The 15,954-nt window shown below is 37.5% G+C and overlaps 3 protein-coding genes and 1 long non-coding RNA gene across 4 annotated transcripts; 3 read left to right on the plus strand and 1 right to left on the minus strand.

The window, feature by feature from the left end:
* Nucleotides 1-308: 308 nt before the first annotated feature.
* On the plus strand, nucleotides 309-1,327 carry LOC108846176 (60S ribosomal protein L35-2). Its single transcript, XM_018619402.2, has 4 exons — nucleotides 309-439; nucleotides 542-677; nucleotides 846-1,002; nucleotides 1,120-1,327. Exons 1-4 carry the CDS (start codon nucleotides 436-438, stop codon nucleotides 1,192-1,194), a joined length of 372 nt encoding a protein of 123 aa, XP_018474904.1. The 5' UTR covers nucleotides 309-435; the 3' UTR covers nucleotides 1,195-1,327.
* Nucleotides 1,328-2,158: 831 nt separating this feature from the next.
* Nucleotides 2,159-4,860, plus strand: LOC130503480 (protein FAR1-RELATED SEQUENCE 5-like). Its single transcript, XM_056998091.1, has 2 exons — nucleotides 2,159-4,378; nucleotides 4,506-4,860. Exons 1-2 carry the CDS (start codon nucleotides 2,159-2,161, stop codon nucleotides 4,677-4,679), a joined length of 2,394 nt encoding a protein of 797 aa, XP_056854071.1. The 3' UTR covers nucleotides 4,680-4,860.
* A 1,439-nt stretch (nucleotides 4,861-6,299) lies between these two features.
* Nucleotides 6,300-8,471, minus strand: LOC108847611 (uncharacterized). Its single transcript, XR_001948974.2, has 5 exons — nucleotides 8,312-8,471; nucleotides 7,891-8,227; nucleotides 7,720-7,813; nucleotides 7,595-7,644; nucleotides 6,300-7,101 (listed from the first exon to the last, which is right to left on the minus strand). It is a non-coding gene; the product is annotated as an uncharacterized LOC108847611 (long non-coding RNA).
* A 3,454-nt stretch (nucleotides 8,472-11,925) lies between these two features.
* On the plus strand, nucleotides 11,926-14,888 carry LOC130503479 (probable receptor-like protein kinase At2g39360). The gene has a single exon (XM_056998090.1). It carries the CDS (start codon nucleotides 12,293-12,295, stop codon nucleotides 14,753-14,755), a length of 2,463 nt encoding a protein of 820 aa, XP_056854070.1. The 5' UTR covers nucleotides 11,926-12,292; the 3' UTR covers nucleotides 14,756-14,888.
* Nucleotides 14,889-15,954: the final 1,066 nt, after the last annotated feature.

A 15,954-nucleotide genomic window follows, 5' to 3' on the forward strand; every position in this document is an offset into this window, starting at 1 on the left:
TATTTCAGTTTTTCATGGTAAAACAATCAAATTGATATGATTGATAAGTAACTTGTAATTTGATAATTTTACACAAAGCATAAAATTTTATAGTGTTTTTGTTAATACAATATATTCACTTTTCTAGAAAAAATAGTGTGACTGACGTTTTAATAGTGTTGATGTTTGTCCAAAAAAGAAACAGTGTGACGTTTCTTTTTTTTTTTTTTTTTGATCAAACAACAGTGTGAAGTTTTCAAGTGTTGTTTCTTTTCAAACTCATGTTGTTAAAGTATTAGAGGTTCGGTCCACATAAAACAAAACAGGCTCATTAATAAACCCATCATAAGCCAAGGTAAAGATAAACCTAAGTTCCAATCTGAAGTTTTAGCCGTCACCGTCTTCAAATAACACACACAAACAGAGTAAGGGGAAGCCAGAGAGCTCGAAGACGCAATGGGTAAGCCAGTCTCAGTTTCTTACATTCCTCGACTGTTAAAACATCTTTTTTGTCGTTCACTTTTGGGTCTTGACTTGTGTTGTGATAATGAAACATGAACAGCGAGGATCAAGGTTCATGAGCTAAGGGAGAAATCAAAATCTGATCTTTCGACTCAGTTGCAAGAATTCAAGGCGGAGCTAGCTCTTCTCCGCGTCGCCAAGGTCACTGGAGGTGCTCCCAACAAGCTCTCTAAGATGTATGTGTCTCCACATCTTCAAAAAGATTGCATTTTTATCACATTTTGAGTGATTGACGTGACGGACACGCAATATCTACTCTATAGCTTTGTTTATTATTTTCCTAGTGGTAGTGGTTAAACAAGCATAGATCTCAAATGGGTTGTGTTTTGTTTTTTGATTTTCAGCAAGGTGGTGAGGAAATCAATCGCTCAGGTGTTGACAGTGATCTCACAGAAGCAAAAGTCTGCTCTAAGAGAGGTGTACAAGAACCAGAAGTTTTTGCCTCTTGATCTTCGTCCTAAGAAGACTAGAGCTATCAGGAGGAGACTCACCAAGCATCAGGTAATTTAACCATGTTCGGTTCATATCTCGCAGTGTCTCTGTCTACTACTGTATTATGTTTAGTTGAAGCAAAAAGTTGATATTGAGTAACGAACATTTGGCTTGCTTTTGGGATAGGCATCGCTGAAGACAGAAAGGGAGAAGAAGAAGGAAATGTACTTTCCAATCAGAAAGTACGCTATTAAGGTGTAACTTGTTCTTATTAATCACATCATCAATCTTTTTGTGTTTTTGAGTTTTAGCTCTTGTGTGAGTGGCCTTTTTTTATTTTATGTTCCATGTTAAAAGACTCATCTTAATTAAAGATTTTGATTCACAAGCGTTATTGTTATCTGACCGAGCTGAGTTAACTTCTACGGGTTCAACTGATCATATTTTAAACTGGTTCTACCCTAATGATCGAATATATGTGTCCACTGGATCAGTTCGTATATGGTCAAAACATATGCATTGCATTGGATCTGTTTGTATATAGTCAAAACCAATGTTCAAGAAATCATTAGGCAGTGATTAGATATATTACAGGGGATTAGTGTCTGCTAATCAAATACATTATGCTATTTTTGTTTATGATCAATATGCGTAGCTATTTTTTTTGTAGCATTTTTAAACTTTTTAAATCAGTTATCAGTTTGCTTCGTCCAACATTGGTTACTCCATTTTTTTCTCAAAAAGAGAATATTACCAAACCATACCAGCTCTAATAAAAAAAAAGAACCGAATTAATTAACTTACAAGTTGACTAAACCAAAAAGTTAACTGAACCAAGACCAAAATTAATTAACTAAACCATCCGAATTTTTTTAAAAAAGAAAAAAAAATCTTAGCCGGAATCAAAAACTCGGTTGAGCTCAGTAAGATCTTATAAACCGAACTATCTGAATACCGAACCGAACTCTGATTCGGTTAATAGTATATCGTATTAGCTTCGGTTCAATTCAATAAATATTTTGCGCAAAAACCCTTCTATTTTCCTTAGTTTTTCATTATTCCCTCACTCTTATTAGGGTTTTGCAAAAACCAAGATCCTCCTTCCTCTCTCGATTTCAATCTCACAATCCCTTTCCGTTGATTTTCGAATTCGTTTGAATTTACTTCATCACCTCGTCTCTTCTTCCCTTCCCTTCTCCGACGAACGATCTCGTTACCAAGGACAATGGACAACGAAGAAGTCCTCGACTTCGACGTAGACGACGACGACGGCATCGACATCGAGCACAACGACTCGATCGACATCCTCGACGACAGCCCCATCCCCGACACCACCACCTCCACCACCACCACCACCACCACCACCACCAACCCCGACTCCTCCGCCGCTCACTACTACTTCCCCGACGGCGACCTCCTCGAGCCATACGACGGCCTCGAGTTCGAGTCCGAGGAATCCGCCAAGGCCTTCTACAACTCCTACGCCCGCCGCGTCGGCTTCAGCACCCGCGTCAGCTCCTCCCGCCGCTCCCGCCGCGACGGCGCCATCATACAGCGCCAGTTCGTCTGCGCCAAGGAAGGATTCCGCAACATGAACGAGAAACGAACCAAGGACAGAGAGATCAAACGCCCCCGAACCGTCACCCGAGTCGGTTGCAAGGCCTCCTTATCCGTCAAAATGCACGACTCCTCCGGTAAGTGGATCGTCTCGGGGTTCGTTAAAGAGCATAACCACGAATTGGTCCCTCCCGATCAGGTCCACTGCTTACGTTCCCACAGGCAGATCTCGGGCCCCGCCAAGACTTTGATCGACACGTTGCAGGCCGCCGGGATGGGGCCCAGGAGGATAATGTCCGCGCTGATTAAAGAGTACGGAGGGATTAGTAAAGTAGGATTCACTGAAGTGGACTGTAGGAATTACATGAGGAACAATAGGCAGAAGAGTATACAGGGAGAGATTCAGCTTCTTCTTGATTACTTGAGGCAGATGAACTCCGAGAATCCCACCTTCTTTTACGCTGTGCAGAGAAGCGAGGATAATCACCATCATGATCATCAGTCTGTTGTTGTGGGGAATGTGTTTTGGGCCGATCCGAAAGCGATTCTTGATTTCGCCTACTTTGGGGATACGGTTACGTTTGACACGACTTACAGGTCTAATAGGTACCGTCTCCCTTTCGCTCCCTTCACGGGGGTGAACCACCACGGGCAGCCGGTTCTTTTCGGATGCGCGTTTATCGTGAACGAGACCGAGGCTTCGTTTGTGTGGCTTTTTAAGACTTGGCTAGCTGCGATGTCTGCACACGCAGCGCGCTCTCCCGTCTCGATCACTACTGATCACGACGCGGTTATACGCGCGGCCGTCGTGCAGGTCTTTCCCGAGGCGCGCCATAGGTTCTGCAAGTGGCATATTTTCAAGAAATGTCAGGAGAAGTTGTCTCATGTGTTCCTCAGGCATCCTTCTTTCGAGTCTGATTTCCATAAGAGTGTTAATCTTACGGACTCGGTTGAGGATTTCGAGTCGTGCTGGTTTTCGCTTCTTGACAAATACGAGCTGAGAGATCATGACTGGCTACAAGCGTTGTACTCTGATCGACGGCAGTGGGTTCCTGTATATCTCCGCGACACCTTTTTCGCGGAGATGTCGTCGACTCAGCGTAGTGACAGTATAAACTCGTATTTTGACGGCTACATCAACGCTTCGACCAACCTGACCCAGTTCTTTAAGCTGTACGAGAAAGCTTTGGAGAGTCGTCTCGAGAAAGAAGTTAAAGCGGATTACGACACGATGAACTCGCCTCCTGTTCTGAAGACCCCGTCTCCGATGGAGAAGCAGGCGTCTGAGCTTTACACGAGGAAGCTGTTCACGAGGTTTCAGGAGGAGCTGGTGGGAACTTTGACTTTCATGGCGTCCAAAGCTGATGACGATGGGGATCTCGGTACCTACCAGGTTGCCAAGTACGGGGAGACTCACAAGGCGCATTGCGTTAAGTTCAACATTTTGGAGATGAGAGCGAACTGCAGTTGCCAGATGTTTGAGTTCTCTGGGATCGTGTGTAGGCATATATTGGCAGTCTTCCGTGTCACCAATCTCCTTACGCTTCCGCCTTACTATATCCTGAAAAGATGGACTAGAAATGCTAAAAGCAGTGTTATATTCGATGACTATGGTTTGCATGCGTATGATAACTACTTGGAGTCTCATACTGTCCGATACAACACTTTACGCCACAAAGCTTTTAATTTTGTGCAAGAAGCGGGGAAATCTATTTATACCTGTGATGTCGCTCTAGTTGCTCTGCAAGAAGCTGCCAAGACAGTGTCCTTGGAAATGAAAAATGAAGTTAGGAGAACTATGGCTAACGGGCATGTAAAAGGGAGTTCTGCAAGTGATGGAGAACATATACGCCGCAGTGAGGAATGTCAGCAAGAAGAGCCCGAGGTGGTGAGTAAGATCAGATGCTCGTTATTTTGATAAAGTGACAATCAAGATTGTTTCTCTAAACATATATATATTTAACGTATCTTTTGTTCTGGATGCATGACCATATTGGCTTCATTTTTTTTTGCAGGATGAAATGGACAAGAAGATTATTGAGCTCAGACACGAGCTGGAATTAGCAAACAGGAAATGTGAAGCCTACAGGACTAACCTACTTTCGGTCTTGAAAGAATTGGAAGATCAAAAGTTACAAGTGTCCATCAAAGTGCAGAACATCAAAATCAGCTTAAAGGATAGTCTGTGAAACAAGCAACAAGTTCCAACTGCCATCATCATATATATGATTGCTCATGTATATTATATCTTAGGGTTTTTGAAAAAGGGACCCAACATTTAGTATTTCCCTGTTACAGTAGGTAGTTTCGCAATAGATTGTACTCCCAATCATTTTCTCAGTGAGTAAGAGCATAAAGTTTTTTCCTTCCTCCCGTTGAATTGTGATGTTATGTATCCAGCAGGTTGCACTCACTCTTTCAAGCTTAGTCTTGCATTTTGTACCTTGAGGTAATGTTATTGATTCCCTAAGGGGTCTCTTATTGGCTGGTGTATTTTAATGGATTTGGAAATCCAAATTCAGTGTTATTAGTTTTATATGATTTAAAAATCTGTTATTGATTTTATGACTCTAAATAGGTTTTAAAATTCAAGTCATTATAATGTTATTTGATTATATAATTCTTGAAAAAATTCAAAATCATGTGTTAAAAAAAAATTCAATAGCAATAATTTGATTTGAAGTTAGAATTTAATGGATTTGTAAGTGTTCTTAAAACAAAATACAAAAAATAAATGTTGAGTTAGACATAGTTATTTGGTTGGATTTGTATTATTAGTTCTTTTTTTAATTCTATAACACTATTCATACTAGGGGCATAGCCCCCGCGCAAGCGCGGGGCCGGGTATATTATTGATGCGTTGTGTAGTTTTGTATATGGGATTTAGTCGTTTTTATTTTTTTTTAAATTAGAGAGTACATTAATATTATTTTATGTTTGACATGTATAATTTATAAATTTTAGTGTTTTAAGATTTTTTTTTGTTTTTTGTTTAACTTATCTTTTTTGTCATCTATTTATGTTATTGGTTTTTGATCGTGGATAGATAGATGGACATGTATATACCCCTTTTTCTTACAAACCGAAAAAACCATAGGAAACTTTGCGGAAGACGGTTGATTTGAAACCCTATATTTTACTTGATCACTGAACTTTCTTTAAATCTACGTCAAATGAATCGATACGAAGAATTGAGAAGGCATAAGGTACCGGTTCCTAAGGTTTCGGGGGCCCTATTCAAAAACCAATAATAAATATTTTATTTTTATTTTAAATTAACAATATTTTCATTAATTTTTACTTTAATAAAAAGTTAGTTGAATTATATATTTTATTAAAAGAATATTTTATCAGTTTTAATAACATTATAAGCATAATATATTATATTATATTTATTTATTTTCATTCATTTTTAAATCATAATAACACAAAACTTGTTACTTTCAATTCTCTATAATATTTTTTATAATTATTTAAACCCGTTACTTTCATTTAAACCTGTTTATATGCATTTTTTATATAATATATGAATATATAATATATAAATAAATTATTTTTGTAAAATGGGTGCCCCACAAATTGGGGGCCTTTCAAATGTTTCGTAGGTATATGCTCAAGTCCGGCTCTGTCGTCGCCTTGGCAGCAGGAAGAAGAAGCAATGCTCCTTTTTCGTTTTTTGATATTCATTTTTTTTGTGAAAGTACCTGTTTTTATCCCATATTTTCAATCTAACAAATGTGGATCTGTTTCATTTTTGTTATTTCTTTTTCCAAGTTGCTAACCTCTAATCACATCCAAAGCCATGGATCTAACAGAAACAGGAAGCATTAACTTATTTTACAGTGAAGCTTAGAAGTGTCAAATCAAAACATCAATTGAAGAGTCGACGAATGTCAAAGCCATCAAAATCCAGAACGACTATGAAATCAGCAGAAAAACAAATAACTGGGTAATGTGTGTGACGTGTATCACTGTGAAAATTTTGGAGGCAAATCTACAGTTAAAGAAGAACAAATAACTGGGTAATGTGTTTGACGTGTCCTCACTATATTTGCTTTCATAATTCTATTTATTATCATTTTCTTCCTCCTCCATACCTTCTTCTGCGACCTGACCCTCCAAATCGCTTCTTCTTTTCAAATACTCAACTTTCAGTGATGTCTCTTCATCGCAACTGATCCAAGCATCTCTGTGGGTTTTATGCATTTCCCCATTACCAGTCTTGATAGGCATTTAACCTTCTCTAACTTCCTTGTTTTCTGCCTCAACCTTGCTCCTAAACTTTTCATTGTCCAACTAATAACACTTGAAGAAGTGTGTATAGCTTCAGATTCATCCATGGAGCTAACCTTCTGAAAGTACCAGACGTTGTTTGAATCCGGTAGAAGAACCCATAAGCCTTCTTTGTCGTAAGGCGAAAGAAAAATAGCAGCTCGAGTCCTTTGTAAATTTTAAGAGTGATCCAAGCTTACACTCTCGCCTTCTGTTTTGCAAGTGACTCTTAACACCTTCTCGATGTCTATAACATACCTCTTAGACAAACCAACAACCTCCCGGAGCAGTTAGGACGTTTTTCCAAGTGAACCTCTTGAAATTCTCAGAATGACTAACCTGCAACATGAATAAAACAATCATTATATCAAGAATCTATAAATTTTTATTGATATCCTTGGATTTGCAGTAGCAGCTTATCATAACATTAGAAATGACATCAAGAACAACACCAGAAACTTAAGGGAACCAAATCATATTGACCTGACTAATCCGGAAAACAATTAGTATGTGAAAGTACATTTCCTACAATAATTTTAATGGAAAATTCTTACCACATTGACCCAGTTAATCAGTAATCGATCACCTATATAGCACATATAAGCATTCCATTACTGTAAATAAGGGTAACTTTCTCTCTATTTGATGCTTTATTATTCCTGCGTTTGTGTTGTTGTGTATATTAAGTTGGTAAGAAGGTAATTTCGAGGCCAAAAGTGTTTTGTTCACCGTTTTTAAGTCAAAGACTTGCTGTTAATTTCTCCCCTACCTCACAACATAATAAGTTATAACATCAGATTTTCATAAAATTGTCAAGAGTTGAGAACAAAACCTCAAAAGCAAATCGTTCGAAGAATTGACGTTTGCTTCTTTTTGAAGAACCTGCATCAGATTTCATAAAATAATCAGGGTATGATGAATGAAAAACCTTAAAACGAATTGTAGTTCTACCGAGACCTTAAATACTGCCTCTTCCAATCAAACGATTCTTAAGCGGTATAAGGGACTGATATTGGGTCTGACAAAATCATTATGCAGAGCCTTCTTAGATCTGAAGCAAATCAAATAATCACTGCATACAAAACCAATTAAAAATCTGTAGATGAGAGATGAGAATAAAAGAGTTACCGGTGTTTTGATGCAGCAAGAAGATCTAATTTAAAGCTCGAGTTGATGGCTTATCATTAATGCATGGAAGGAAATAGATTCCAAACACTAAGCACCAATTTATGGAGGAGATCGTGATCCACATGAACTCTCCATTCTTCTTGATGTTCCAGGGAATCCCAAAAGTGGATGAGACGACCAACAACGAACTGAACAGAAGTGGGTCCTGCCAAGTCAGAGTGAGTCGAAGGTGGTATAGGGGACGGCGGCGGCGGCGGAGACGGCAGCGTCTGCGGAGACGGCGGTGACGGCGGAGATGGGGGCGGCGCCGCGACGGCAGGGACGGCCGCTAAGGCAGCTGGTGAAGTCATTTTTGCAGGAGTATCAAAATGTGCTGTAAACGATGTTCTGAGAAATCAAGAGAAAAGGGTTGGGAGCTCACCTCGAGAACTCTATATAAATGAGGAATCGAGAAGCGTTACGGAAGTTTCGTCGACAGAAGAAGTGCCCAGTCGAGTGTTAATGGCCACCATAACTGAAGAAGAACGAAAGAGGAAGAGGAAGAAGGATCGCGAGTGATCTGGAAAAAAAATTATATCGTCGAGAAGAACATATCTGTTATGGGCCAAGACTAAAAGAACTGGACACAAATAAAAACACATGCCCAAAGCCTAAACAAATAGACAGCCCATTAAAAGAAAAAAGGACACGTGTCCATTATACAGGAGTGATACTCCCTTATTATATTATAGATTCGCCCCAAACCAACTTTGATATTCTCGATTCTATAACCATTATTTTTAATATATACATGTTTCCAGTCCAAAAAAAATTTATATTTTAATATTTCATTTTTTTACAAAGAACCCAAAGAAAAATGATGTTGATGAAGAAAAAAACTCTATAAGAAATAATAATGATGAATAAGTTCTTGTAAACCAAAATCAACACATGGAGCATCAATCAGTTGAGAACAATCATATAAACAAATATGTGGAGATATTCTATATGTAATAAGAAGTTGAGAACATGTGATATATGAAACAACAAAAAAATGAAATTTATGTTTTTATATTTATTAACTTTATCATAATAAATCCATTTGGTTGATTTACAAGAATCCATTGATTTAATTTTAAAGTTCATCTGATTTATTTTAAAATCGAGACTTTGGAAATCTTTGAATTTTCCGAAGATTTTCAAATACAAGAACAATTTCTAAATCCATTAAAATACAAAATCCGATATACTCCACTTAAATTTATGTGCAGTGTTTGTGTACAGTTAGTTGCGGCACTCTTAGTTCAAATTTAAGCTTGTGTCATATCAATCTCGAACTGATTGCCGCTTTTGTCTCAAATTTTCAGTGTAGAGAGACGTTTGGTTTCGAGGTCACTTGGTTGTGATCCTCATTTAAACGTACTCCATATTTCACTTCTCACATCCAAATTAGCTCTTACTTTGGTATGTTCTCGAGCATTATGTGAACCCAAGACATGATTTTATTACCGTAGGCATAGATCATTTAATTTTGTTTGTTAAATTGAATGTGAAAAGGCAATGGCGAATTCTAGAAAAGAAGGTTCTGGTTTTGAGGATCCAAATCCGTATTAGTCTTTGAATCTATTATGGTTTCTTTTTTAATCATATGCTGACTCTTACTCTTATTACAAATCACTATTTCTTTTGGAACGCATTTGGTCAATTCTGTTGTACAATCTCAGAAATTCTCATAGGCGTTGTTCATGTGTGTTTGAGCCATTGTGGACAATACAAGAGAAGAGAACCCACAAGGCATAGTGAACTTTACTTGGAGCTCTTGATTATCTTAACAAGTTACGCCATCAACTTTGCTGTAATAACAGGCGAAGCCTATTACACCTTTGCCCAAAGGCTTATAAATTGTCAAGATGAAACATACTCACCGCTGTTTTTGTCCACTCGAATACTAACTGGAATATTCTTTGTAAGTATATCTCACTGACCAAACTTTTTTCATCGTCTGAATTTGCTAACTTTGGTTGTTTGATATTGCAGAAAACCAGGCTGTTCTGAAAGGAGTGAGCAGCTTGGATATAGGCTCGTACTGATTGTAATTTTGGCTTTCTTTGTACAAGTTATTGACAATGTGATTTGTCACAATCTATGTTTGTTAGGCCATTGATCGAGACAAGAAAGATGTTTGTAAAGAGGAAGTTCCACGAGGTCTATGCTCACTTGCCTATCAAGCAGAAGCACAAGGTCTTCCGGCTCCAAATGCTCTTTTTACATTAGTTTTTCACCAATGTAAATATACATAATACATATTAGAATTCGTTTTAACAAGTGGTGTAGATCATATTCTGAGTAAATTCCTCAACAGAAATTCTTTAGATGACAAACCAACCATGTGATATTTTTTATTTGATTAATAAATGATGACACTAGTCGGGATAAGGAATACATTAGTCACGAGTTTATGCAAATCCTAAAAGTCATTTCATCGACCAAAACTTGATAGACGATAGTCTCCTAGTTATAGTTGGTATAAACTTTTTAAACGTTGCATGTTTATACACGGAACACCTCAAGACATAGTCCAAATATTCTCTTAATTATAAATATACGATATGATGCATAGAAAACATATATATCAATGAAAGTAAACAATACTATTAAGTGATGCTCAAATGAACTTTTGTTTGTGGAGGCGTGGATCGGCTACTATTATATATTATCATATATAATATTGTGTGGTGCATGTATAATCAAAAGCAATATACATACATGTATTAACAAAAAACAGCTAGATAATTATTAAATGATAATATATGTAATTAATTAAACATGTCCTTCCTATCTGTAATATTCTTATTTGACCAAAAAAATTAAACATGTCCAAAAAAATAAAACTGCTTTAGTTATATTTTATCAGAACTCCATCATGATGTTATGTTTTTTCTCGAAAAGACTATTGTTTACATAATAAGACGTTGTCGTTTGTATAGCAATTAGCATCAAGAGAGTTTCTTTTTGACATCACAAAGAGAGTTAACAATGTAATTAGGAATGTTTCTATTTATATGACACTTGAGTTCACATTATGTTTCATTTCATTCTTAGAAACAATCTCATTTCTTTTAAATCTTTTAATTTAATGATTTATTAATGTTTTACACTAAAAATTTAAAGTTTGGAATGGAATTACATATAATGTGATTTGTAGTAATAAAATAACTTTCAGTATAATACAAATAAAACTGTTAAACTCACATAACCTTACATAAAATATTTACTTTGGTTTATATTACTTTAAAATTTGTTTTACATTTTAATATATACATGTTAAATGAAAAATAATTATAGGTAAAATAGAAAATTTAATAATTTTATTACTATGTTTAAAAATATTTTAATCCCTCTGTTTCCGAAAAAAAAATTTCAAGATTTTATTTTTTATCTCACAAAAATAGATTTTCTATATTTTTAAAATGGGTTTTGTATACTTTTTAAAAAATATTAATTGCCAATATTTAAATTGATTAAATTTTATTCGTGGATAGTTATTGGAAAGTGTATGAAAAAATAAATAGTAAATTAAGTTGTAAACATTTGTTATATTTTTAATAAACATGAAATTTTTTAGAAATTTTATTTTTTTGGAAAGGAGGAAATATATGTCATTATGAAACAAATGAAGTATTTATATTCATATAGGTAGTAGAGCTAATAATTTTTTTCATATTGAAAAATTTTCGTTCACAAAAATAGTTTAAAATCAATATTTTCTCTGATAAATAAATGAATAAATATTGACTGATTCAAATGTTATCAAAAAAGACAATTATTCTGTCGTTCTCTTGAACAACTCAAACCTAACGGCACGTTTGTAGCCGGTGGGAAATAATTATCATTTATTATGCCTCTCCAATCTCATCTTCTCCCTCCTCCTTTGGCTTCTTATCCTCATTTCAATTATACTACTATTTCTCTTAAACATCTAATTGAATTTCCAGCTTAATGAGCTTGTCAAAACCCAAACGTTGAAAACGAAATATACATTAAAATACAAAAAAACTTTCTCGTGCCCCTCTTCTTGTTGATTTTACATTTTGCTAATTACAGCTTTTGTCAAACATATTTGTTAATCAACTTGTGCCTCTCTCTTTCTCGCCTTCTTGAAATTTATAAACCACTTTTCAAGACTCTAAATAGTAAAAAACAACTTTCCAGAACTTTTCTTCTCTCCAACAAGTGTAAAAGCGTTTTGTGTTCATGTGAGAAACTTTCTTTGCAAACACATTTCACTTTCTTTCCACCTTTACTCTTATCTTCTCCTAGACAATCTCTGTGTCCTAAAGATTTCGTGATTACCCATTTGCCTCTCTGTTCTTGAACTCTCTTCCAAGATTCATTTGTGACTTCCTCTGTTTCATCGTTGGCTATGATAAGCCTAAAGGTCTCAACTTTATGTGTTTTAACCCTCCTCTGTTTTTCACGGGTCTCCTCTGCTTCTTCTGATACTTTCTTCGTCAACTGTGGCTCCTCCCAGAATGCAACAGTCAACAACCGAACCTTCGTATCCGACAACAACCTCGGTCGAGAAATCTTCGACTCCACGCAAACAATCTCCCTCACAACCACCGACTCGAACTCTCTTCCTCCAGGAACAGAGTCGACTCTGTTTCAGACCGCAAGAGTCTTCCCTGAAGAATCAACTTACCGATTCAAGATCGACCAACACGGATGGTTCTTGATTCGTCTCTACTTCCTACCCTTTCCCTCCTCTTCTCGAGATCTAACCTCAGCGAGATTCTCTGTTTCCGCTCAGAACTTCACTCTGTTCAGACACAACAAACCTTCAACGACCTCTGTTGTCAAAGAGTACAGCTTAAACATCTCCACAGGTACTCTCTCCCTCCAGTTCCGTCCTGAAGTCGGCTCCTTCGCCTTTATCAACGCCTTGGAAGTCTTCAGACTTCCAGAGAATCTCCTACCCGAAGAAGCAGGAGTCATTAGTACACAGAGCAGCAAGAAGACTCACAAACTCAGCACTCATGCCATGGAGACTGTTTCTAGGATAAACATGGGGAACTTGAGCGTCTCTCGTGATCAGGACAAGCTATGGAGGCAATGGGATGCTGACTCTACTTACATGGGAGTAGCTCATTTTGGTCTCCCTGTGACGAACCTCAAAGCTGTTAACTTCAGCGCTGGCAACACAACAGAGGACATTGCACCGGTGTATGTCTATGGAACCGCCACGAGGTTGAACTCTGAGGACAATCCAAACACAAACGCCAACTTAACGTGGACGTTCAAAGTCGACCCTGGTTTCGATTACTTCCTCAGGTTCCATTTCTGTAACATCATAGTGGATCCTTTTGGAAGCGTCCGTAGGGTAAGCTTTGACATTTACGTGAACTCGCAGAGAGTTGTGTCTGTTGATATGTCTGAAGTTGCAAATGGAACCTTTGGTGCTCCTTTTTTCGTCGATGCAGTGATGCTGAAGGCGATGATGGGTTTAGGAGGAGACTTGACTCTTTCTGTTGGTGGTGTTATGGATGTGTCTTCTTACCCTCTTTCTTTTCTCAACGGACTTGAGATCTTGAAGCTAAGCAACGATAAGCGGAGTCTTGATGCTTCGGATGCTGTTTTGCCTGATGGTTCTTTGGGTAACAAGAGTCCAAGAATTGGATTGATAGCTGGAGTATCTGCAGCTTTGTGTGTGGCTTTAGTGTTTTGTGTGGTTGTTTTTGCTTGGTGCGCAAGGAAAAGAAGAAATAGACAAATGCAGAGTGGAGATGAGGAGATTAAGCAGATTGAAACAGGTGAGAGCTTGATATTTTCAAGCTCGAAGATCGGTTATCGATACCCTTTGGCTTTAATCAAAGAAGCAACTGATGACTTCAATGAGAGTCTAGTGATTGGAGTTGGTGGGTTTGGTAAAGTCTACAAAGGTGTCTTGAGCGACAAGACCGAGATAGCTGTGAAACGTGCTGCTCCAAAATCTCGCCAAGGTCTAGCTGAGTTCAAGACAGAGATAGAGATGCTGTCTCAGTTCAGACACAGGCATTTGGTTTCTTTGATTGGGTACTGCGACGAGAACAGCGAGATGATCATTGTGTATGAGTACATGGAGAAGGGAACGCTTAAGGATCACTTGTATGACTCAGAGAACCAGAGGTTGAGCTGGAGACAGAGGCTTGAGATATGTGTTGGTGCAGCTAGAGGGCTTCACTATCTCCACACAGGCTCAGCAAGAGCGGTCATACACCGCGATGTGAAGTCTGCTAACATTCTGTTAGATGAGAATTTCATGGCTAAAGTTGCGGATTTTGGATTGTCTAAGACTGGTCCTGATCTAGACCAGACACATGTGAGTACCGCGGTTAAAGGAAGCTTTGGTTATCTTGATCCAGAGTACTTGACTAGACAGCAACTGACTGAGAAGTCAGATGTTTACTCTTTTGGTGTGGTGATGCTTGAAGTACTATGTGGGAGACCAGTGATCGATCCATCTCTTCCGAGGGAGAAAGTGAATTTGATCGAATGGGGGATGAAGTTGGTGAAGAAAGGGAAGATGGAAGAGATCTTGGACCCTTTTCTTGATGGGAAAGTTAAGGTTGAAGAGGTGAGGAAGTACTGTGAGTTGACAGAGAAGTGTTTGGCTCAAAACGGAGTTGAGAGGCCAACGATGGGAGACTTGTTGTGGAACCTAGAGTTCATGCTTCAGGTCCAAGCAAAAGATGAGAAAGCAGCATTGGTGGATGATGGTCCAGAGGCTAGTGTTGTGGGGTCGACGGTGCAGTTTAGTGTGAATGGAATGGGAGATATTGAAGGGGTCTCAATGAGTAAAGTTTTCGCGCGAATGGTAGTGGGAGAAGAAACGAGAGAAAGAGATTGATCTGAAGAAGAGTATAGAGTGTTGTTTGAACAGGAGGGAGCAGGAGAGAACACACCATTTGTTTATATACACTGCAAATCCTAAACATGTTATTGCTATTCTTTTCTATATATTTATTTGCATTTATACTTTCTATTTTTGTTGCATGCGTGTGGTGGCATGATAGCTTTTGGTATATGGCTAAAGATGTAGTAAATTCACTACTAGCCATTTCCATCTTGGTCCGAATGAATTACCAATAAACATGCTCATATATGTGGATATTCAAGTAACATCTCGATTATAGTGGTGCATGTAGAAAGTTAAAAAGACAATTTATTTGGTTTCTACATCATCAAAATATATTTATTTTTTCTGTTATATATTTAAAAGTGACTTGGAGATTAAACATATTTGAACTAGAGAAGTAAAAGAATGTATTACCAAAGAATATAGAAATATCACATAGTAATTGTGAAGTTAGTTAACAAATTTTCTCAAGCCTCTGAAAATTAAGCCACCGATGAATTGCACGGGACAAAGAGAACGAGTGTGAAAACCCCACTAACCATAGTCGGTGGGAGGTGATACAATTAAATCCTCAGTTACCGAGAGGAGAGTGAGTCAGCAAGGGCCCATGATTAATGCGTTGCCCTTGTTGAAAGGGAAGATTGATCAATCATCGAGGTACTGAGGGTCCGACGAAAACAACAAAGATCTGACTAATACTCTTGACTCTTGTAGTGCTATTTTCTATCTCGAATCTGACAAATGAGATTAAGACGAATATGGATCCATGCGCAATTCGCGGATAAATTCTATTTCGTGGCTTATAAATGAGAAAACTTTTGAAAACAAGTAAAAACATATGAATTTTGTGGAACTTTTGTAAACTAGTCGTTGTAACAAAGAAAAAAGATAATATAAGTAACTTTTAAAAGAAATAAAAGACAGTGTTCCATGGCTCTAGTTTCATTTAATATAAAGCCGGCTACGCTCTTAAAAATTTTGTTGATAAGATAAAGGTGGTCATGAATCTTCACGTCCTTTGATCGTGGCGGCACGAAGAGAAACGCAGTTAGAAATTTAGTAATCAAGAGTCAACAAAGATTAATTACAGAAAAAGACAATATATATGAGATTGGAACTGTAAAATCATTCCTTAATATCATGTTTAATGCTTACTTATGTCAATCCACTATCACCGCTTTGGACCAGAG

Source organism: Raphanus sativus, unplaced genomic scaffold (genome assembly GCF_000801105.2).
Source record: "Raphanus sativus cultivar WK10039 unplaced genomic scaffold, ASM80110v3 Scaffold0972, whole genome shotgun sequence".
In the NCBI taxonomy this organism is placed as follows: domain Eukaryota; kingdom Viridiplantae; phylum Streptophyta; class Magnoliopsida; order Brassicales; family Brassicaceae; genus Raphanus; species Raphanus sativus.